We start from the raw sequence: 24,298 nt of genomic DNA on the forward strand, positions 1-24,298 counted from the left end.
AATTAAAATTCACCTCATGTTTTGAACAGACAGGGTATACTGACATATTTTTTGGTTCACCTTCCTTCAACCAGTGTTCTGGTAATTAAAGTATATGTGGAAAATTTTGACTTGTTTATATGGTTCATCAGTTTTTCTGCGTAATCTGTTGTTCCATTAAGCAGATGTCGCTCCCCTATGAAAGACAACTTTCAAAACCTAAGGACTAACGAGGTCTCACCTTCTAGCTGTGATTCCTAGTACAGGTAGGACGATAGGAAGTGAAAATCCATCATCCGGAATTGCTTCTTGAACCACCGGTTCACACAGTGGCCGATTGAGTGGAGCAAACCACTCATGTCAACGTAACCGGCTACTGTTCAAAACCTTCACAGTACGAGTTGGAACTTATGCTCATTTTGGGATGAAGCATCATTATACTGATGGAATTGTATTTTAAGTTCATTTAGAAGCTAACAAAGGCAACTTGTGTTAGAACCATATTAATCCAATTTAGTACTACAGAACATTGGATTAACGGAAAAACAGATTTTTTTCAAACACAACATTGGATTGTGTTCTATTTTTATTAGAGTATATAACAAGACTCAATTTGTGTAAGGGAAGTACTAACAATTAAAATATCTACACCTCATACTAGAAGCTCCAGTGTTACATACTTTTAAATTTCACCTAAGTATCTGATTTTTTAGCTGTTCAAAAATATCTAGTTTCAAGATTGTTAAATAAAAACAACAAAATATAGACGTCAACTTTTTATTGTCACCTCATAACAATTTACTTTGCTTTCTTAGATTTAATTTTCCTGATGTAGAACTCTAATTCTTTTCCTTCTAAAATGTAGCCATCTGCCCTTCCACACTGTCCTGGTCGAGACGCCAAGCAAGCTGCAAATTAATAAAATAACATCAATAAAAAAAAGAAATCAATGAAAGTTATTTAGTTTGATTGATAGTAATCTCAGAGTAACTATGACTAGCTAATCATTGTCCACAAGCCATATTCAAAACGAAAACAGGCTTTGAAATGTGAACTCGCTAAGTTTTAACATCATAGAATAATTTATTTCGCTTATAAAGACATCATAAAACTGAGGTAACCCTCTATTAAAGTTGTGAGTAGTAATATTTTTCATTCATCAATACTAGCAAAATATTTTCTACTTATATGAGGATGATGGCCAATTAAAACCAAACAAAGTCAATCTGATACAACATTATTGGTGTTTGCAGGGAGTTCTTCCGTTTACAATGTAGACTTAGAATTCGATGCTGGTAATAAAAAATAAATGTTTTTTCCAGTGAAGCCTAGAAGAAATATAGAAAAATGTCTCTGCTTTGCTGTCAACCTGCCACTAGGAATTTAGGAAAAATTAATTCCATCAAACAGCTAGCTACTTCTTCTCAATAATATTTATGGAAAACTTGAAAGGAACGAATTTATTAGTGTTTTTTGAGATTGTCAAAACGACTTTTTGACAATGCAACAGATGATTTTCTTTTGATTAAATTAAATGTGCTTGGTTTGAAAACATGCTACTGTGATTTTTAATCATACTTAATTGGCCTCAGCATAATTGTAAAGCAAGTTAGTGTTAACGTAACCATGTGATTTGAATATCAAAAAGAAATGAAAATTTTCATCTACAATTTGAATCAAATTGTTTTGATAATAAAACGGAATACTAAAAAAAAAAACCCAGTGCCATTTTCTAAAGACCAATCTATATGTTAAAATATATACTTTCAGACCCTTTTATTACTAATTAGTAACAAATTTCAAACTTCAAAAATATAACTGATTTGTTGTAAGAAAACTAATCAAAATGAAAATTGAATGAAGGCCTAATTACTTCATTCAAACAAAAAGCAATAGTGATAAAAACTTCAAACTTAATAGGAAAAACCCTTACCCAACAACCTTCCAGTTGTGAATTGCTCTTCGATAGCAGGTTCTACTTTAGAAGTCTTCTGACGAGTTTCGTACTTCTTTTGTACTTTCTTACTACGTTTCTTCGCTAAAAGAGCCTCTTCTTCGGCAGTCTGAAAACATATACTCGGTTAGGAACATGAAAACTGCAATAATAAGCACAATAATCTGCAGGTATATTCAGTAATAGCCCTGAAGGTTCTTAATCATAAGATTCAGATGACACGCATGAAAAACATCATTATAAACTTTATACTATTATATGGAAGTGTATGAAAAAATTTCTACTAATGATTATGGGAATAGTGTATTAGACGAGCGGTGACATCAAATGATAAACAGCTGCTCCCTTACAAATGAATGTGAAATGTAGGTTATGACCTGAATAGTTTACTATGTTCTAGTTAACTCATTTTGGTCATACCATTCACTGATTCATACTGCCCAATAATCTTAATAATTGTATTCCTATGCTGACAAATATAACTTTCCACTGTAAAACTATTGGTGCCCTCGTATCACACTTACACTGCCAGTTCTACCAAATTTTGAAATTGTTAGACTCAATGGAACATAAATCACAACTCGTCACTGAACAAGAACTATAACAGAAAATATCAGGATCTGATCCATCGACTACAGGAGTACCGTATTCAAAAACACACTTTAATGTGAGATTTCCTGTTGAAAATTTACAAAACCGCAACACCCAGATCCTTTCCTCAAGACATAAAATACTTAACTCTACAGCTACCAGACCGAGTCATGGCCGGATACGAGAAATCGTATCTAGGTACATAAAGTTGGGGTCGGTGTATGATAAAAAACGTATTAAGAAAAAAGAAATAGAAACTTTTGTTTGTAATTTTACGTAGTACGGATTAATAATCTAAGAGACTGATGACAGACTTCTACACATCTACTGCACATCTTGAGGGAGGGGCTTTTCACTGGCTATGTCTCACTCTGGCAGCTGTACTCGATAAAGACAATAAATATAACTGATTATACTCCTTCACTAGTCATCTCTTGATATTCTATCTGTAGTACCATACGTTCCTAAATGAGAGAGCCCTTTTTGTGAAGAATTTCTACAGATATGGGGATCCTCAAAAGATAAACAGCTGATTTGAAAAACTGAATGTTAATAGGAAATATTGAGCATAGGTTATGTTTATTTTTATGTTTTGAGATGTTCAATTGTGAATTTTTAACAATGGTATTGGTATTATAGACTGAGAAACTAATGAATAGGTAAAATAAATCATTTTCATTAAGGGAAGCACAATTAACCAGAACAATATATGAAAACGGTTTGCAGGACTATGTTTTACCATCTGGCTAGCCTCAACATGTCAGACAGATTTACCTAAGCGATAAACTTTCTAAGAGTTGTAAAATATATGAGCATGCAGATGGATGTTATATATACATTTTAAAACCTAAGAGTATATATTGCAATTCTCATTGAGCTGGTTTTCTAATGCAAATGTAAACTAACATACATTTTACTTATGAAAATCACAAGTGTGCTTTGATCACATCAGTTTTTGAAATGTATTTAAATATTCATTTAGTTAATGCAGACACTCTTTTTCGTCTGCGAACACTTCAACTAAGGGTAAATTTTCGTTTTGAGGGCACCCGGCGATTTTGATTATTAGATTACCAATCCAAAAGAAAAAAGCGGCGCTCCCCCTTATTTACAAAGTTACGGCCCTTCAAAGTGATGAAAAGGGCGACTTTTCAGCCTTCTATTTCACAAAATAAACTATTTAAAATCACAGCATTCATTCATTAGGTCACCTTTACACCTTATTTCTCCTTCTTTGGTACTTTTCACATCAATAATCAACATCTTTCCAATAAAAGTATTAAAAAAATGTACTGAGTTGCTTTTCGGTTACATATCTCTGTATTTGATGTTTTTAAAGTTAACGGCATGGTTAGTACGACTGATGCAGTCAATATTCTTAAAGTAATTCAAATGTTTTTTACCTTCATTCTTTTGATAGTAAATTAATTTTTGGTGGTGTATTAAGAATTTGCAATTGTAGGCGGCGGCAAATACCAACCGCTTATTTCTGAAATGTCACTAGTAACTAAGCTAGAAATAGAAGAATGTCACCAGGAGAAGCTATCGTTTTTAAAATAAGTTTTTTACAAGAAAAATGTTGATTATTGAAGTGAAAAGTGTCAAAGAAGGAGGAATAAGGTGTAAAGGTGACCTAGTGAATTAATGTTGGTGTTTAAATAGTTTATTTTGAGAAAAAGAAGGCTGAAAAGTAGCCCTTTTCTGAACTTTGAAGGGCCGTAACTTTGTAAATAAGGGAGAGCGCCGCTTTTTTCTTTTGGATTCGTAATCTAGGCATCAAAATATGTAAGTACAATCAAAATTTTTTTCAAAATTGCCGGGTGCCCTCAAAACAAAAATTCACCCAAGTTCCAATAGTTATCTGTATCAACTGATATTACCGTTAGTGGACTGAAACAACACTGCCACAATTTAATTACACACTGAAGAGTCAATAGCAAGAACAAAAAACATTAGTCATACAAAATGAGGTACTCACCAGTTTGGCTCCCTTCTTGCGACCCAAAGGCAGGATGTAATGATTCTCATACCACATTCTGAATGGAGTTGCATCTACAACAACTATTGCATTCTTCACTAATGTTTTGGTACGCACCAACTCATTGTTGCTAGCATTGTAGACAACATCAATAATACGGGTTTTTCTCGCAGTTCCTTCACTACCCCAGGCAAAATTTCCAGTGTCGAGCCTTAGAGCCCTATATTTCAAATTACCACCTCTGGTACGAACATAGTGGATCCTGCGAGGTCCTAGTTTAGTACTAGCTGCGGGGCGACCTAATTCAAACTTCCTCTTCTTACGCAGAGGCTTCCTTTTGCCTCCGGTTGATCTTCGTTTATGCCAGTGATCTCGGCTGATACCTAAAATATGTTAAAAGAAAGTCAACACGATTGTAAAAAAAGGAAGGTTCAAGATATATCGATAAAACATATAATCAGATCGCTGTGGGATGTTTGGGTCATCAGCACACCACATCAGACACTTTATATTAACAAAGTTATCATCATGTTTGGATTCTAAAAATTTCAGGTTATGCCTGTAAGTCAAAAAATTCTTTGGAAAAATATAAAAATAAAAAATACTTGTTTGCTCACTACTTAAAATGATTAATCTTTGATCACAATTTATCTAAAAAACTTTCTTACTTTTAGTGATGATCCAAGATTTAACTTATTTAACCTCATGAGTACTTACCCATTCTGGATGAAACAACTAAAAGACTAGAAGGAAGTTACCAACGTCAAAACAAACTGTGCATCCGCTCAAACTACTTTACCGACATTCATGGTAGCCAACATAAGGCGTAAGGATACATTCATTCTGGTGTGAAAACAATGACGTCATATAAATTATGATTTGAAATGTATTCATGATGATACTAGCGTGAGGTTGCTTTTGAAACGGAATTTTTACGTTACGTCAGTTGTTAGTTTCTGCTTTTTTTTCGATCGTTATAGTTTATAGAGGGCTGAAAACATTTTATCAAATACGTTGTGAGGATGTACAAAACAAATCTGTATGCACAAATCCGATTCTCCTGACGAAAATCAAGTAGTTTTCATGGAAGAGCTCTAAAACAACGCATTTTAAACTTATCATTTCAACCTTTTTCTTTAAAAAATTATTTAAATACTTAAAAAAGAAGAATGAAATAATGCATTCAACATTTAAAGGGATTCCTTTCTATTTCATCATTTGGCAACATCGGTTATAGCTAATAAAGGACAATGACTCTGTTACCTGTATAAGACAAACAAAGATGACATATTTCAGAGGCGTGCTGTTCTGTTAACTTATGTTCCGAGTTCCGAGACATTCTGAGACATATGACATTTTATGCACCTAACCTATCTTCCTCTATATAAATAAATAACAAAACAACTGTTGTTTATGTGGCTTGTGGAGGTGGTATTGAACTATAATTTATATTTTGCTTTAATTGTTGATATATAAAGATAATTTTCCTTTTTTTAAAGTAGAATATCTAGGTACGTATAAATTATTTCAAGTTGATGTAGGCGCTGTTGCCAATATGTGAATTAGAAATAAATCCCTTTGAAAATTAAAACTCAACATTTTAAACATCAATTTGAATACTTCTCGAAGTGAATTTGAAAAAGTCATGAATAAAACTCAACTTTATTTTGTTCAAACTTGCATTTGCTGTAATAACCCAAATTGAGGAACATTTTTAAAGAAAATGAAAGAGTTTGTTTTTATTATTGAATTTGAGATTGACACAAATTGAATCATTCCATTGTGGCGAATCTTATTATTAATGACTACGAATCGTTTTTGAATACATACTCGAATAGGATTAAACACCAGAAAATACCTATATTTATGAAAATGTTGAATATCAATATTTTAATCTCTACTGAAGTACCACAGAATATACAAACTCATATAATAATAATTTGTCTTTATTGACCTTATTAAGTGATGCGACCCCATGGTTGCCAACTGCGGTAAAATAATGACATTTGCTAATGAATGAATAGCCTATCTTTCTGAGTTCCTTCTGCATTTTCATTTTAAGGATAGACCATCTTAAATTTCTTCATAGCTGATTTTTCATTTTGGAGCCCCAATTTCATATAGAACGACTGGAAATCTCTTTTCGGCCATATTCTGGAAATCAGTTTCTCATTTACCAAAAATGAAAATGCAGAAGGAACTCAGAAAGATAGGTTATTTATTTATTAGCAAATGTAAAATTGTCAAATGTCATTATTTTACCGCAGTTGGCAACTATAAGGTCGCATCACTTAATAGGGTCAATTTGCAAAGCACATCTATGTTCTGTGCTTGAAAATGGACAAACCGAAATCAATGTTAAAAGGGTTACGAACTCATAGTGCTTCAAAACTAAGAGCGTCAGAAAGGAAGCTGTCTACAAAGTAGATCAACAAAAGTTTCAAGGTTATATATTATGTGAACAAAGCTGGACGGTAAACACAGAACTATAACTTACTTGATTTGTTATTTATAATCAGGTGTCATTTCATTTCAATAATAAAAATCACAACTCAGAAGTTGTTTTGTATTCTCTGTACGATAAAAAAACATATTTCGAATGAATACGATCAGGCAAGTATTTAAAAGTAACCTTTAAAAATTATTCAGCAGTTCTTAGAACTTAGAACACGAGTTCATGAATTTTAAATTTCTATTAGTTGTGGCAATCTATCAAAAATGTCTGCAGAAGGTATGGATTCTGAGATATTGAAATACCACTGTTAGTACCATCAAATCCATTCATCAAGTTGAGAGCAATGATCTTACCATGAAACTTCATCGGTAGCTCCATGAGTTGGACTGGTGACCAGTCCCACGGATGGAACTACCGTGTAGTAAAACGCATTTTGAATAACATTTATGGTGTGTGAATCGAGAGATCATTATTACTGGATTATTTTAGTTAGGATTGTTTGACAATTATTTTTCAGTTTGGAAGATTCGACGCCGTTGCAACAAAATTTCTGTTATTACTCATATATATTCCATTATTTTTTCCACTCTTTGAACAATGCGGTCTGCACCTAAGGAATCTATTGTTTGGGAACATTTTGACAAAATAGAAATGGTCAAGTTCAATGTCGAATTTGCAAGTTTTTTAGTAATTTTACTAATTTAAATCAACATATAATTTATTTTCATTTTTGTGAGGACTTTTTTGTTTGTTTTCAATATATTTTAACCAGCCACAAGCCACCATTAGATTTCAATAAAGTTTGTATTCAAAGTTTATCGTCAACAAATTTCTGAACATTCTCAGCCCAAACCTGTATTTCATCACATCCTACAAACAAGTGTCGGCCAATAGGCCGGCATTGCACTGGTGCGTAGGGGCGCAAGACTTTAATACTGTTTTCGACTATTTCACTCACTACTAATTTAATTCGTTACATTCAACATTCGAATGATATGAATGATTCCATTTGACATCTCGACCGATTATTTTCAATTCGAATGATCCCATCACAACTGTTCAAAATGGAGGAGCCTGGCCGAATGCGCTTGAAGGAGAAGCAAAGTGTTAGAAATTAGAGAAGAAGAGATATAGACTGAGCATAAGTTAACTATGCTGTGATCCTGTGACAGAGAGAAGTTATTGTCAACTTGTCAACTTTCAGCACTGTCAAAAATAAAAAATTAGTCTTCTAAACAATAATGGCAGATGATTTGGAGGATGATCAATGGTTATATGGCGATAATCCTGAATCATCCGATGTAAATTCAGGTGAACCACCAACTAATACCGAAAATGAAGAAAAAACTGAGGAAGGAGAGGTTCCTTCAAAACCCTCAGAGGAGCAACCTGAACCAACACTACAGGTAATATGGCGGTAAGAAAATAACATAACCTATAAAGAATCTTTTCTCTTGTAGGCTGTCGAGGACGATGGTCCTCCAGGGGTTGATATTGACGAGAAGGAGAATGGACTGGAAACTCATGACGGCATCGAGGATGGAGAAGTTCAGCAAAATGGAGACAGTGAAAAAGAGGATTTGGATGACGATAGTGACGATGATGTAAATGTAGTAATCGGTGATATAAAACCAACTGCCCCTTCTTACACTTCTCTGAATATCAAAAGAGGAGGTCTTCTCACTTCCGTGGGAGATAAAAACAAACAAGCTCCACAGCAACAACCAGGCAAATTTGTTGTGGAAGAGTTCGAACAGATTGGAACCATCAATGGAGTCCCAGCCATGGAATTCAATGTTGACTCATTGGAAGACAAACCTTGGCGAAAACCTGGTGCTGATATTACAGACTATTTCAATTATGGCTTTAATGAGGATACCTGGAGGGCTTATTGCGAGCGTCAAAAAAGGTTGAACATCAATAATTGAATACCTATCAACTATTTTATCAAAACTTGTTTTGCAGAATGAGAGTCAATGAGTCAGGTGTCGGACTTATTCCAATGAACAACATAGGGTTAGCACGAGGACCAATTCCCATTATGAATGACAACAGCAAGTACGCCGGAAGTTTCATAGGTATGGGTAAAGCAGGTCCTCCTCCTTGCAGGAAATTCACAGGTGGTATTGATGTTATAGGAGCAGTTCAGAGGACCATGCCGCCACCCATTATGAAGGTTGATCAAGTACCTAAAGTGAACACCATACAGGTTTGTATACTTCTTTGCCAAAGTTCATAGCCGTTCAGTTATTTTAGTGTTCAGTATGATATTAGCTATAAAATTAAACAGTTGATCTTGACAGCGAATGTAGCAAACCATTATGAAAAGAAGTTATTATTTTACCAGTAACTGTTTCAATGAATATTTACCTCAATAGACTTGCAAATGAACAGTTGATCTGGACAGGGACAAGCAAATATCCTTGTATTCTGTCATAGGGGAAAGGTTACTTTTTTGTAAGTCATGTAAGTTTTATTCTGAGTATTTTAAAATTTCAGGGTATATACATAGATGAAAACTTAAAATGGAATAAACAGAAATGTTGAAAAGGTTCTTTACAATTATGATCATGTAATTCGTAATTAATCACAATATTCGAGAGGAAGGGGTGAATGTAATTATTAATTAAATGTGCCCTAATCACTAACAAGTTAAAAATAGTTTTTTGATTTTGAGCAGCTATCCTATCTCATAAATTGAAACTTCTACGAGATAAGATTTCACTAGGTCTTACCTACCTACCTTGGGTTGTGTATGACTTGATTCAACAACCTGATTTTGAAAATTTTGAACTTTGCTTTCAACTCTACCATTCGATTCATATAACTTTCTATTTCAAATGCTAGGGTTGTTCAAGATAATGCATTTTTACTTATCTGTAATACACAAGTGAACTATTTGAATGCTATTTGGGGCATTATCTGATATAATTGTCTCATTTCAAAAACAGAGTTTTTAATATTTGGAGCAAGTTGCTACCTCAAGTTCGAAACAAAGTCTTGCTGTTTTTGATCATGCTAATATCTACTGAATGCTGAAATTGAACATGAATTGCTGAGCATTCTACGACCTATTATACTTCCCAATGACACATCACCAACATCGTGGGATATGAGGAACCGGAAGAAAGGGAGGACAAAGAATCATGTGCTGGCATTCAGGTTTTTGGGTGTTTTAAGCAGGAACAAGAATTTTAAGTTTCAAGTTTTCTTATTCCACATTTTTTTGAAATTATTCGAAATAATGAATGTCATTTCAATCATTATTTGATTACATTTATTGATATAATTCAAAACTGAAATTTGACAGAAATACCATGTTATCAGATATTTGAAATATAATTTGAATTAATTATACCCGATCTTACACATTCCAAGGGCAAATTTTGTTTGTGAGATCACTTGTCATATTTATATCATCTTTTAAACAGGTTATGACAGCAGACAGAAGAGAGTACAGCAGAAAACCAGCTGGGTTTCCTGATATGACAGTTCCACCGCCTGCTACCTTTGAAAACTTCCAACCAGAGTATGGATTTAATCCAGAACCAGAACCATTCTATGGGGGTTATGAACCTACTCAAGATTCACAATGGGGTAAGTTTGAAAATAGTTTTTAACATTTTTGTTTGATTCAGAAATGTGATAATTCAATAGTTTTGTTTTGGCCATGAAATTGAATTATTTCAATTGACATTTACTTACTATTTTGTTGGCTAACTCAAAACTTGAATATCTGCTTCTTTTCAACCGTTTTATTTTTGGAATAATTTCATTATTGGTTTACCTGGTTTTCTTGTATTGGTTTACCTGTAATGAAGAGTCCATTTCAAAAAGTATTATTTCAATGAGCCTTTTTCCTGAGAATAGTACATCGTACATCGATATCCGGAAGAAAACGTGTTTTTTATACCATTTATGAAACCTCATATTAATGAGGTTAGATGTAAGAAATGGATACATGCTTCGAAGAGAGTGGATTTAACAGTGCAACAAATAAATAAATATTCATATGTATGCTCTAAACATGAAATGAATAGTAAAGTTTTCATAGTTAATTACCGTTGATTAGAATGAGATATAACCTCAATAGTTTATTAAATCATATTCATTTATTATATTTAATTAAATTTATTTCATTACCACCTAGATTTGATTCATATTTCACTAGGAAATTAATCTAATTATTTTTAATTTCATTTATTACACTTTGAATCTACCACTACTCTTTTACTAGAGTCTGTATACTAACCTGTCTATCAATGTTACAACATTGTTATCCTTTACAGTTGCAAATTTTAGTTTTGCTCCAGGAACATCCGGTAAAAACATTCTTTTTTAATTGTACTTTACCATATGTTTATATGAGGATTAGACAGTGTTTGTCCCTACCGGACTACTAGCGCTGCTAGTGAGTGATTTTTCGTACTTCAGGAAAAAGGTTCATTGGACTCTCAGTGATTCATTAGTGTGACTTTTTACATTTTGAGCTGCCTTTTATTTTTGATTCATTTTATACATAATTTATTATCAAGGGACTGAACCTCCTCCTGGGTGGGTTCCTACCGATTTGAAAACCTTGACTGGCCCACCCCCGATGGGTCCTCCACCTATGCATATGGGTCCACCACCTGCTATGCGGTCACCTAGTAGCAGACGTGATAATAGCCCTCACAAAGAGAGAGATCGAGACAGAGAGAGGGAGTCCAGAAGTCGATCTGAGAAGCCCAGAGACAGAGACCGGGAGAGATCTCACAGAAGGGAGAGATCTAGAAGTAGATCAAGAAGACACAAGTCAAGGTCCCGCAGCCCAAGCCATCGATCTCACAGGAAAAAGAAGTCCAGGAGGCACGAAGATAGTGACTGAAGTTGAGAATCAGGAACCCGATTAAGTTAGGATTTTTGATCTTGATCTAGAAAGTATAAGTACGATTCAAACTTGTCAGTAGTAAGGATACTGAGGTCTTTGTTGTATTGAATTAACTTTTCATCTGTCACTATTCGTAATAATAAACTTCTCAAATGTGTTCACTTTTAATGGAAATTCAATTTGTTGTATACAAAGTCGACTTTCATTGTGAAGAGAATTTGAAAGTTTGACTACCGTGTAGAAGAATAAACTATGTTCATCATAAAATGAGGTTCAGGGTTCACGGAGACTATTTAATTCACATCATTTCGTAAAATAGTTGTCAAATGACACATTCCTGTTGATCTTCCATAGGATGTATGTAAATAATTGCCAATGTCAAGAGATTATCATTTAAAAATATCAAACTGATGATTTCCACCAATTAGTGGATCTGAGCCGTCAAATCAAAGAATAGATTGTTATGGACTTGTTCGCTCCGGTGAAATGTCAGGAAGAAATTCTAAAAATCGACCCGACGCAAAACCAAGAAATCGTGACACTGAGATTTGAGTTGTTCCCCTTCATTGAAGTAAGTTTGCAACGACAGATCTTAGCACAGATCCTAAAAGTAGTTGAATGATAGCTCAGGCTAAAATTTTTATTGATTATTCTCAAGTCTTATGAGTTGTTCCTAGATAGGTAATTAGCTTAACTCGACACAGAATTTGTTAAAACAGTATTGTTGATGTCCGATGATGCTATCCTATAGCGAAACACGTACCGCGGTTTTCTAAACTTTCAAGAGGAAATCTCATAATAGTGTTTTTTGAATGCTTCTTAATGGATTTGCGTCAAGTATCGGTCAATTCTATCATATATTTATTCTGATCAAAAATCTTTTATTTGATGCAAAAATAAAGCGAAAAGACTTGTATAAAAACATTTCATTGTCACTGTACACGTTTGAAATGCTGTTTGGTAAAAGTCCTTAATTTGGAAAAAATTGTACATAACTTCCAAATTGATAAATATTCCCAATGAAAGAGTACCCAACCAATCAATTGGGGATGATCACTTCAACATTCAAGTATAGTGGGATTGAAATGTTCTCATTGATTCTGGTATTGAACAGCAAATTATTGAGCAAAATACATTATATATTCAATGTACTTTGCAGTTTCCTGCAAATAACGATACCCAAAGGATCACCCTGTATACATTCTTCGAAATCAATGAGAGGATGGTAAATAAATCAATGAAGCCTTGACGCACGCGCTCCCGCAAGACTGAGCTGGATTCTGCTGTCACTGTCAAAATCAAACTGAAGTTGTTTGTCCGCGAATGTTGGTCTAGTCTGTTCCAGAGTTATCGATTAGATATTCTTAGTACGTGCGATTTTAAACTGACAATTCCAAAAAACTTGAGGTTGAGGTGTTTATCTCCACTGAACAAAAAGAGCGCAAAACGAGCATGTGAAAACGGCTGTCATTCGAACATAACCTGTTATTCTCGTTAGTGTTGTTAAACATTCCATGTTTTTATTGTTTATGTTGACTTCCGTGTTTTTGGCGTGATATTGTTTAAAAATCCGATCTTATTCGGGTGATGTGACTAGTTTTTGTCGTTTGAAGATCCCCAAAACCATCCATCATGTAAGTTATTTTTTTATCATTTTATTTGAAGAACCTTAATTAAGTATATGCATATTTCATTTTCTGCGCGATAAACAAATTACAGCAACTAACACAGGCAATACAATTTTGCATTTAGACGGCGTAAACTGATGATCCTTCACTTTTTTGTGAAAGGTAAGCTGTTACATGTTTATGCAAAAACGCCGATAAAGAAATATTTTAATACTAGGTAAGTATACTTTGTTGTTGATTAAGCCGGATGTTTTTGTTTTTTATTTTTTCTTGTAACTTTAGCAGGTGGTTTAGGAAATGTGTTAGCAAGCTAAATATCTAATAAATTGAAACTGCCGGAGGTCAAGGACACAAGGGGGCGGATGCCCCGTCTACGACGATCAACCTTCAACTGTATGACTTCTACTTCAAGCCATAAAACTTTAGTGCCAGATTTTACGATTTATTTTCCATGTAGTAATAATTCTTGGGACATCGACTACCGGCCAACCCTTTTTTTAGAATTGTTCTCAACAATTATTTTTTTGGTTTTTCAATTAAACTCAATTCGATAATATTTATTAGTTTTTTCATTTTTTCGATCAGATTTCATAGTTTTGAATTACATCATATAGACTACCTCAATTTAAACCAACAAATGTAATCTAAGTGAATGTTTTATTAATATTTTAAATGTTATTAATGTTAATCAATATTCAGCCAGAGCAGTACGATTTTTTCCAAGACCAGAATTTTACACTATCGATGTACTTTTTATTTGATATTATTTTATTTACATTCGAAACATTATACGAGGTGTGTTGAAAAATAAGGTGAAATTAAATTTTTCCTTAAATTTATTTACTCATTCATCATTTTCCATTTTGTCCTCTTCAAAGTAGTCCCCCTCAGATACTTCATACTTGTGCCAGCGATTTGTCCAATTCTCGAAGTAGTTCTGATATGCATTTTTTAGTATTTCTTTTAAATCTCTCAGCGATTCAGTTTTTATCTCCTTAATCGTTACGGGTATCTTCAATCTCGGGAATAGAAAAAAGTCGCAAGGGGCGAAATCTGGTTAATACGGTGTTGTTTTGGTCATTACCATATATCCTTGATGAGCCAACCGACAAACTGACATCTTCAGAAACTTTTCTAGTGGCGATTCAACTATTCTCCATAACAATTTCCTCCACTTCCTCGACATTTTCATCGGTTGTTGATGTGCTCAGGCGTCCAAGGCGAGGGTCGTTATTCACATCTTCTCGACCTTCTGTGAACATTTCTCTAATTCAGAGTACAATCACTGTATGCCAATGTCAACATTTCAAGTGTTTTTGGAGCACTTGATTTTTTACACAAAACTTGATGCACATTCATGAATCCATATTTTTCGATAGAAGAAAATCGCCGAACACCCAAAAGACTTCTAATAAACAACAAACTGTACATGCTAAACAGCTGAAACTGTGAAACTATATTTATTTTATCTATACTTTGGCCCAAGGCAGCAAATAAGGTAGCAGGCGCGCGTGTTAATTAAAAAAATACTTTTTTCAAATGAAGAAATACATGTTATGTTCGAATTATAACAAGGAGGTTACGTACAGCGCCATCTGCCCTCGAATAGATCAAACAATAATGTCGATATATCAAGGAGGTTTACGTACAGCGCCATCTGCCCGCGAATAGATCAAGAAATAATGTCGATAATTTTATCAAATACAGATCCCGAACTTGAGAGTTAGAAACAAACAAACATACATACAGATGAAGCTAATAAAAGCGTGTTGAAAAAAAGAAAAAAATAGATAATCGTATATGCGTTCTGACCTGGCTTATCAGTATGCTTTGTGCAAGCCAAATTTTCTGTAGGATATCGAAAAATGGGTGGACTATCGATTACAATATTCAACGCAGTTCATAATCCTAGTTGAATGAAAAGTTTGAGTTGATTAAAAAAAGAAGCGAGAATTATTCGTAGTTCGCAATGTGGATTCCAGACTGTAATTCAAGAAAATGCATCTATTGACCTTAATGTACTGAGGTTAATGATGAAATTAATCTTAGTAATAGATATTTTTCATCGTGTTTTTCAGTGAATATGCGTTTAAAAAATGCAATGAAAGAGGTGTGCAAGTACTTGGATCTTTTTATAATTTTTATGGGAATAGATTTTGGGCAAGTCTATACTTTATACTAATATAAATGTGAAAGTTTGTGGGATGTATGTATGTATCTATGTTTGTGGCTCTTTGACGCCTAAACGACTGAATGGATTTAGATGAAACTTGATTTTCATGTAATTTTGGTCATAATATAACGATAAGTATTAAGTAAGTCGGAAAAATTCTGGCTCCCTGAGAGCTGTCTTGGCGGATGCTGCCTAAACCGTTGGAGTTACATGCAGATAATGTACCGTAAGATTGTGTATCTTAAATAGTTCTAAATAAAAGTCCGCGATAGCATATATCTACCTCTTGTGTGGTAGCCACTATATTGTAACGAATTAAAGAAATAACTGTCTTAAACAAATTTATTTTTAACAATATTCTACTATCACAACTAATTTATATACACTTAGCAACTAACGCTTAATTTATCTTCACAGTTAGAATTCTTTCTTTAAACGCACGATTCACTTTCTAGATACAGATTCTCTCTCTGAGCGAGGACCCGACCTTTTATATTGGTAACGAACGTTCTAGATACCTCTAGCGGTTTCGGTACTCATCTATTCTTTTCGTGGCGATTCGTCGATCGCATTCCTTTCGCGGTGAGTCATATGTTTGGTGTCTGAGATAACGGTCAGGGCCGGCTTCAGATTCATTACAATATGCAAAATACTGAGCCATAAATACAATTGAAATGGATACTTTTTTTACAATGCGCATTTTAGAATATCTGTCAAATTCTTATGAAAATTGATACAATTGTCATTTCAAGCATTTAATATAGATAAACTTTTACATCTAGTAATTTGGACGAATCGTTTAAAAATTATCACGATTAAGATTAACTTGACGCAACGCAGTAAGCAATTACGCGTCGCGTCTATTGTAAGAAGACGGGAGACGATGCGTGAGGGTAGAGGGACGGTCTAAGCAATGAAGCGCCATCGCCGAGAACGCGACCCGAATGCGGGCAGACGCGTGAAGACAGACGTCGTTGACGGTTGTGTTAGTTTTGCGAATTTATTCATAGGTAACAATTTGGTTCTCGAAGATATTCATTACTCAGTGCAGCTGGCATATTTGTTTAGTTCCTGTATTTTTAAAGTAAAAATATAAATTACTACCTGTTGCCCGCTCTTATATTAAGGTACATCTGAAGCTACTGAACTTAGAATCTTGAAATATGCAGGTAGGTTCTTTGTATAGCGTAAATAAACATCAAGTAAGGGAATCAGGAATTTTCACCTCCAAGGGGAAAAAGGGATTTAAAGATTGTACCCAGGCACTTTGCAGTTTTGGTTGGATAATTCCTGCACTGATAAGAGGTAATGCCTCGAAACCGGTCTGTAGATGATCTACTCGAATGATTGGATTGTATGCTGCTGGATGAACGAGAATCATCTGCGAGACTAACCTCGGTGAGGTTTCTTGCATAAATGTCTTTCGGATCAATATCCAGCGTGATTTCAGCCAGGAAAGTAGTTGCTTTCTAGCAGGAATTTACCAGAACCTACAATGTAGGTAGTTGGGAGAGATCAATATTCATTTTCTCAATCTGTTCAACGTGTCTAGTGTAACATTTTCTGAGATCTACCTAGTCGTCAACTTCTTCATCGTTTTCGTGCACTGCGGAGACCCCTGTGGTACTCTAAGTACGATAAATTGGGAAATCTGATTGGGATTCATTGATACAAACAGTATTTTTACTATTTCTATGTTACCCCTTCTGAAAGGAATGCGTTGGTTTGTAATATTTGTCTGAAGTCTGAAGTAATACTACAAGACCTCAACATGTTATCGATACATTTTCAGTTTATAACTAAAACTTTGTTATTTAGCAATGCAATGAGAATAAACAGATTGTTCGGTTGGTATTGCCTAAATAGAACAAAATATCGATTCTCAAATTTCTAATTTCATTACCTGTACAACGGGAAATTTGAATACTTTGTTTGAAAGTCCAACTATGAAAGACACAATGTTTGAATAGATATACGAACAGAGTATTTAAATGAATGTATATTTCAATAATGGAATTTCATTGTTGAAATATATCGTGCTTTGAAATGAGACCGCACGTCACCAGTACGTCGCGTATTCTTTTATTATTGTATTATTATATATAATACGAATAAGTCACGATTATGATCTTGAGTTTTCGGGATATTATGTATAAATTGTTGGTTTTCAAGATGACGCTCGAATTGAGGTTATGTGAAATGGAATACTGACACCTGAATGTTGATTTCATGACTGTCAGCTTTAACGTTGTTGGGAACTGTAGAACTCTGTTTTGGAGATCAATTCTTCAATTTTTCCATCATTTTGTCGGTTTGAAGAAAATAACCTCGTATAAACTCTTCAATAAACGTTCTGGTCTACTACCAGGATAATAATTCTAATTCAACTTCGAGAAGAATTAATGAATGCTGTTTCCTTGTTGGGATTCTTCTTAACAAAAACCGACCCACTCTACCGGAAATTTTCCGTCTGAAAACATTGCCGTAATTGGGGCGAAATTCCGAAAATTACATCCCTAATTTAACGGCCAATTAAAGGCCTTTCTAGATAATGCCCCAACAAGTTTCTAGTTGGTATTTTCTCGGTACTGGTCCCGGCCTGTGTTGTCTTTTGTCCGTATCGATTCGGTCACGAGTGTTTCACCATTGAATTGAAACAATTTCTATGTTCCAGGAAAACTCGAGAAAAACATGGGGTTTGTGGAAAACGGATAATCGGGGAAACTGAAACGGGAAATGTGTTCCGGCTAAAGTGGTGGGAGGAACAGCGGTAGAAGTCGAATTCAATTTCGGAGGATGTAAAGAATCACTTCTGGAATTTGTTTTTTATGCTTTTTAGGGTTATTCTTTGAATTCACAGTTACTCTCTTTTCGTTGTGACTTTTAAAAATAATATATACCCGAACACTTTGGGGCATCTTCCATCTTAGCGGAAAACGTTTTGAAACTGGCGTAGAATAAATCTAAAAACAAGCGCCTTTCCTAATCACCTGAAATGCAATACGATTCTCGAAGCGAATTTTACCAACCAAGTTGGCGTCATTAGGAGATGAAGAAGGCTAATTCCTAACTCTAATTGCGAAAGCCGGATATAATAATGTCAGGTCAGACAATTCCGCTTTCTGCTTTGATAAATTTGTTGGGGGTTAAAATGGACACCAATATGTCTTGGCGCAATCATGTCGCTAGAATTGCATAGTCTGCTTCTCAAAAGCTTAGAACACTGTTCCGAACCAGAAAACTGTACACACCTCAGCAACTTTTGATGCTTTATACAGCTCAGATAAGACCTTCTTTGGAGTATTGTTCTCATGTACGGAGCTCCGCCCCTAAGCTGCTGAAGCTGCTGGATTCTATCCAGAGAAGAGCCATCCGCCAGATTGGAGACGCGAACATCACTTGCATTAGACGCTACTTGTGAAACTGATGCTACGAAACGGAATCTTGAACTACATGACATCAAATTTGGAGGTTCCAGTGTTTCATTTTTAACGCGCTTTTATTAGCTTCACCTGTATGTATGTATGTTTGTTTGTAACTGTCAAGCTCGGGATCTGTATTTGACAGAATTATCGACATTTTTGCTTGATCTATTCGCGGGCAGATGGTGCTGTACGTAACCTTGATATATCATTATTGCTTGATATATCGACATTATTGCTTGATCTATTCGTGGAGAGATGGCGCTGTACGTAACCTCCTTGATATAATTCGAACTCACTTTACATGTATTTCTTCATTTGAAAAACGTATTTTTTTTATTAACACGCGCGTCTGCTGCCTTATTTGTAATCCTCCTTTGCGCACCTGCTGTCTTGGGCTTAGTAGCTGATTTTCAGGCTCCCTCTCCGGAATCGGAAAATATCAATGGTCATTTTTCTAAACAATACCCGGCTGATTGATCCCAAAGTCTAGATAAAATAAATATAGTTAAAAAAGGCTAAAAAACGCGCTTTTATAGCATACTAAACTAAAAAATGAAAAATAAATATTGTTTAAAAAACTTGTATTTTTCGTTCGTTTTTGTTTTAAGCTTTTTTTTTAAAATTATTTTTAACTTTTTAGTTCGATGTTCTTTAAAAGCGTGTTTTTTAGTTTTTTAAACTATATTTATATTTGAGAAAAATCTCACTTCGAATAAACATGGGCATCTCTAAGCAGTAGTGGTGCAAAACCCAAATTTAATATGGCTATAGTCCATTCATAATTTGTCGATAGCACAAAATGAGGGCCCAAGTCATAAAACGGTCGTAAAACTCGTAAAATCATAGGCGGAGGTTCCTGAGGTTTATTCATTAAATATAAAGCTTCAGTTTATATTCGAAACTTGCCTTGAAAGGGTGAAGTTGTTACGAACGAAAATAATTTTTGGTTTAGTACATTTTTTAATCGCATTTAATTTACGGCTCGTTGGTGTTTCGGCGTCTACGGCAGTAATTAACGTCTCTAATATTTATTTTGCGAATTTTGTGCAGTGCGTGAGTAACTTTTTTTCATATTCCTACAAACATATACGTACCTTTCGTTCCTGCTTGTTTTGTTTGATTGCTTGCGATGGCTTCGTCATCATCATCAACATCATCAAGTTTTACACCGGTATTGTTGCGTACAGTCAGTAAGTCTGTCTATTCACCAAGAGAGAAAACTATTGTTTTGAACGTTCACGATGCTCTGGTTTCTCAGAATCCCACAAACACTGTTCAGAACATAATCAAGAGTTGTGCCAACATGACGGGCGTAGGGGAGTCAACAATATATAGGTTCCTATCAGAAAGAAAAAAAAAAGGTATAGCTAACCCAAATACAAACGAATACTTAAAGAGGGGGAGAAAACCTATTGAAATTGATGAATTTGCCAAAAATGGTATTCGAAGGAAAATTCACGAATTTTTTTCCAAAAAAGAAATACCCAACTTAAACAAAATTTTACAAGAAGTTAGAGACGACCCGGATTTGCCTCATGTCGGACGAACCAAATTGTGGCAAGTTTTAAAAGAATTAAATTTCCGGTGGGAGAAATCAGACCGAAAATCACTTTTGATTGACCGGGAAGAGATAATATGTTGGAGAAGAAAGTATCTAAGATCTATACGAAAATTTCGGGCTGAAGGAAGGCCAATTTACTATCAGGACGAAACGTGGGTAAACGCAGGTCATACTCTCACAAAAATTTGGACAGATAAAAATATATCAAGCTCCAGGCAAGCCTTTATGGAAGGTTGGTCTACTGGTATTTCCCCACCCTCTGGTAAAGGCAGTAGATTAATAGTTTCTCACATTGGCAGTGAAAAAGGATTTGCTAAGCATGGTTTGTTGGAATTTGAATCCAAAAGCACAAAAGACTATCACGAGGAGATGACAGCTGATGTTTTCGAAGAGTATTTTGAGCAGATGATTGAACATATACCACCAAACTCAATTATAGTATTAGATAATGCACCTTATCATTCACGACTAGTTGAAAGACTTCCAACGACTGCGTGGAAGAAACAGGATATCATTGACTGGCTGCGGAATAAGTCCCTGCCTTACGAAGATGGAATGGTTAAAGCAGAACTTTTAAAAATTGCCCGGCAACACAAATCTAAGTTCAAGAAATACGTAGTTGACAAAATGGCGGAAAGACGAAACATCACAGTCCTTAGACTTCCACCCTACCACTGCGAATTAAATCCAATTGAACTCATTTGGGCACAAATGAAAAGCTATGTGGCTAGAAAAAATATGTCATATAAAATACAAGCTGTACGTGAATTGTTATATGAGTCTTTACAACATATTACAGAACAAAATTGGCGAGATGCAGTAAGACATGCAAAAGAAGAAGAACAAAAAATGTGGGATCTTGACAATATAATTGATGCGACTGTAGAGACACAACCGCTAATTATTAACCTGCAAGACGACTCGGATTCCGAAGATGATCCTGTTTATTTTGAATTTGAATAGTTTTGTAAGTAATCGTAGTTTATATCATTTAAAAATAGGTATTAATTAAACAAATGTGTCTTTTACAAATTGCAATTAACTTATTATTTTTGAATAAAATAAAGAAATTTTTTTAAAATAAAAATACAGTTTACAGTACCTACAGTTTAAGAATATTAATATATTTATTTATTTAAAGTAACTAATGTTTTAATCATATACTCTACGACACTGGTCACTCATTTTCACTCAAAATACCTACATAATCGGATTAAAAGTTTTATAGCTGTATTGTATTTCTTCAGATACATGGTGGGTTAGTCGAAAACATCTTAAACTGCCAGTTTTAGTTTGGTTTTTGTTATTATATCATATTAGCTGTCCTCTCTGTATTTCAGTTCTCTAATGAGGGTCAAACTTGCAGTGAGCTATCAACAAATTATGAACGGACTATAGGTACATTTCGCGGTTCCCTTTGATGGTGCAAGAAGGGTTTATAAAATTAAAAAACTCTCGAAATTAAATAATACATTATGAGACACCTACTAAAATTTTCTACTTTTGTTCTTTTTTGGAAAATTGAACAACATTAAAAATAAAAAAAACCGGACTCAAAAGTAATACAAAAAAATATTGTTTAGGTCGCCGTATTAAAACCCCAGCCAAATTCACTACACTGCGGCTATTAACTCGCTTTACTTTGATTGAAGAAACATTTTTTTTTGCTGAACCAGATTCCTATTTTCCTTTTCTATCTCTATGTCTATTAGTGCCTGAGCCTGACATGATTGATATTGTAACGAATCTGAAGGCGGCCCTGACCGGTTGAATTCACACGCCAGCCGACTCACCGAACAAACACGTGACCTCACCTCGAAAGAATGCAGTCTGGGACCGCCGGTAAAATTCTAGACGAGAACCGAACCGTCTACAGAATTCTCGAAAGGACCTTTACCGATATAAGCCCGTCTTCCCGACCCAAGAGGGCAGTTTTAGAAAATGAGTCGAGCGGCTAAACAAGAAATTCGAATAGTGAAAATAAATTGAGCGTTAGTTGGTGATTATTGAAATATTGTTGGAAATAAATTTGTTTAAGACAGTTAATTAATTGATTTGTCACAATATATTATGAAGAATGCACTAATATTGTATCCGTAACCTGTAAGAAAAATTTTGATAAAATTTGTAGGTACTTGTTTCTTTCTTTAAGTATAATTGACTTACAAGAAGTGGACTAATTCGTATGAATAAAAATTGGATGAATATAATACTTTATAATATTACTTTGTATATTACCTACTTCTGTATTTTACTAACGTAATATATGTTTAACACAATATAATACACATAATGAAAAAAAGAAGGTGGATTCTAGCGCAACAAATTGAAGATATTATGCAAATAATACACATAATTTTTGATCACTTGATGTTTTGTAAAAAACTATGAAAATGTGAGTGTAACTTACTTTTTACCTTATTCTTGATAACACTATTATTGATTCCCACATCAAATACTTTTAGAAATTATAATATAGGATCATGAAGCGAGACTGCGTCTGCATGCGACATTTTGATTGGCTTTCTATTAAGGGGAAGTCCCGAGGTCTCTGACCTTGGATTCCCCGTGATAGCATCTCAACGCTAATGTTGGCAGACTAAATAAAAAAAACGAGAAAGATGAGAATTTTTCAATCAATCGATTTTATGATATGATATAGTTTATCAGAAAAAGAAATAACTATATTTTCGAATTTTTCATTCTAATGTTTGCGTGCGCCGAAGAGTGGAATATCTCTAGGTTGGGGTTATTGGTATTGGGGTTGTGTACTTTTGGATTTTCCATACTTTTTTTGAATTTAATTTCGTCTTCTAGGCCGTGGGCGGTGGCCCATAATGCCCTCGCCTTACGCCGCCTCTGTTTCTTGAAGTTTTATTCCATATGCGCCTAAGTCTCCATTATTTCTTCAAAAAAGCGACTAAAATTGAATTTCAATAGTACCTTAGATGCCTGTAACATTGAACATATTCAAAAAATTGATTTTCTATCATCACTTCGTTCTTGTTTGCTTTCACTTAATATTTTCCACTAAATTGACGGTTTCTGGGCGTGTTTGCCCATTCTGTCTTTCCCTCGGGCTTGGATCATTTTCACGAGAAGAACAGCTTTTCCGCGTATATTCCATCTTTTGTCGTGCGGCACATCTATCCGGCCTATCAATTTTTTAGCCGTCAATCGATAAGGCGACCTTGAAGGTGAGCCCAAGTGGGTCAGGGCAGTTCGATAAATCGAATGAGAGAGAATCTCCGTATTGTCCACGTTTCGTTAAATGGATCATGTTAGACAAGTCTAGGCAGATATACAGAGGGTCGTATGTAGTTCAAGAGCTCATAACGAATTTTGAGCAGGTATTGGAGAGCCTAAGAAAATTTAGATAATAAGTAATTGATAACAAAGCAGAAAGGAAAGCCAGACAAACTGGCGCCGTTACAGGTTAGGTAACGAACGGTTTACCCTCCTACAAGAAGTTATCACTTTAAAAAACACCGCAAAGGCGCGACTTCGCTTCCTCTTGTTCATAAAAGAGGACATATGCCCCCCCACTCACAAGCGATTTTGGTAAAATTGGGGACACGTGTGGTTCGTTGTATTCATGCTATGTAATCCTCGCTCTAAGTAGTATCACTGTGATTCGAAAGTGTATATAGATTATAACGGCAAGGAGCCACATTGTCTGCTGCA

General features: G+C 34.7%; 3 protein-coding genes and 1 long non-coding RNA gene across 7 annotated transcripts in view; 2 read left to right on the forward strand and 2 right to left on the reverse strand.

Annotated features, from left to right (window-relative positions):
* Positions 1-740: 740 nt before the first annotated feature.
* On the reverse strand, positions 741-5,368 carry RpS8 (Ribosomal protein S8). The gene is made up of 4 exons (XM_023166653.2): positions 5,220-5,368; positions 4,503-4,885; positions 1,913-2,042; positions 741-887 (listed from the first exon to the last, which is right to left on the reverse strand). Exons 1-4 carry the CDS (start codon positions 5,221-5,223, stop codon positions 778-780), a joined length of 627 nt encoding a protein of 208 aa, XP_023022421.1. The 5' UTR covers positions 5,224-5,368; the 3' UTR covers positions 741-777.
* Positions 5,369-8,126: 2,758 nt separating this feature from the next.
* Fip1 (Factor interacting with poly(A) polymerase 1) lies at positions 8,127-11,984 on the forward strand. Of its 2 annotated transcripts, XM_023166651.2 has the most exons (6): positions 8,130-8,363; positions 8,418-8,866; positions 8,923-9,035; positions 9,096-9,166; positions 10,389-10,554; positions 11,493-11,984. In XM_023166651.2, exons 1-6 carry the CDS (start codon positions 8,199-8,201, stop codon positions 11,822-11,824), a joined length of 1,296 nt encoding a protein of 431 aa, XP_023022419.1. In that variant the 5' UTR covers positions 8,130-8,198; the 3' UTR covers positions 11,825-11,984. The 2 variants fall into 2 exon arrangements, with proteins under 2 accessions (XP_023022418.1, XP_023022419.1); XM_023166650.2 differs by having other exon boundaries at positions 8,127-8,363; positions 8,923-9,166.
* Positions 8,527-23,833, reverse strand: LOC141486413 (uncharacterized). The gene is made up of 2 exons (XR_012467823.1): positions 23,025-23,833; positions 8,527-10,767 (listed from the first exon to the last, which is right to left on the reverse strand). It is a non-coding gene; the product is annotated as an uncharacterized lncRNA (long non-coding RNA).
* Positions 13,135-24,298, forward strand: part of mtd (TLD domain-containing protein mustard) — a 312,338-nt gene continuing 301,174 nt past the window's right edge. For all 3 annotated transcript variants that reach the window (XM_074184319.1, XM_074184321.1, XM_074184323.1), the window contains exon 1: positions 13,135-13,461. Coding sequence is in view for 1 of the 3 variants with exons in the window: in XM_074184323.1 (XP_074040424.1) it covers positions 13,460-13,461 (2 nt within the window). In the remaining 2 variants the exon portion in view is untranslated. The remainder of the gene's footprint in view (positions 13,462-24,298) is intronic.

The sequence above is a fragment of the Leptinotarsa decemlineata genome, unplaced genomic scaffold (assembly GCF_025532065.1).
Source record: "Leptinotarsa decemlineata unplaced genomic scaffold, Ldec_3_MD MMD2_tig00026354_RagTag_RagTag, whole genome shotgun sequence".
Lineage (NCBI taxonomy): Eukaryota > Metazoa > Arthropoda > Insecta > Coleoptera > Chrysomelidae > Leptinotarsa > Leptinotarsa decemlineata.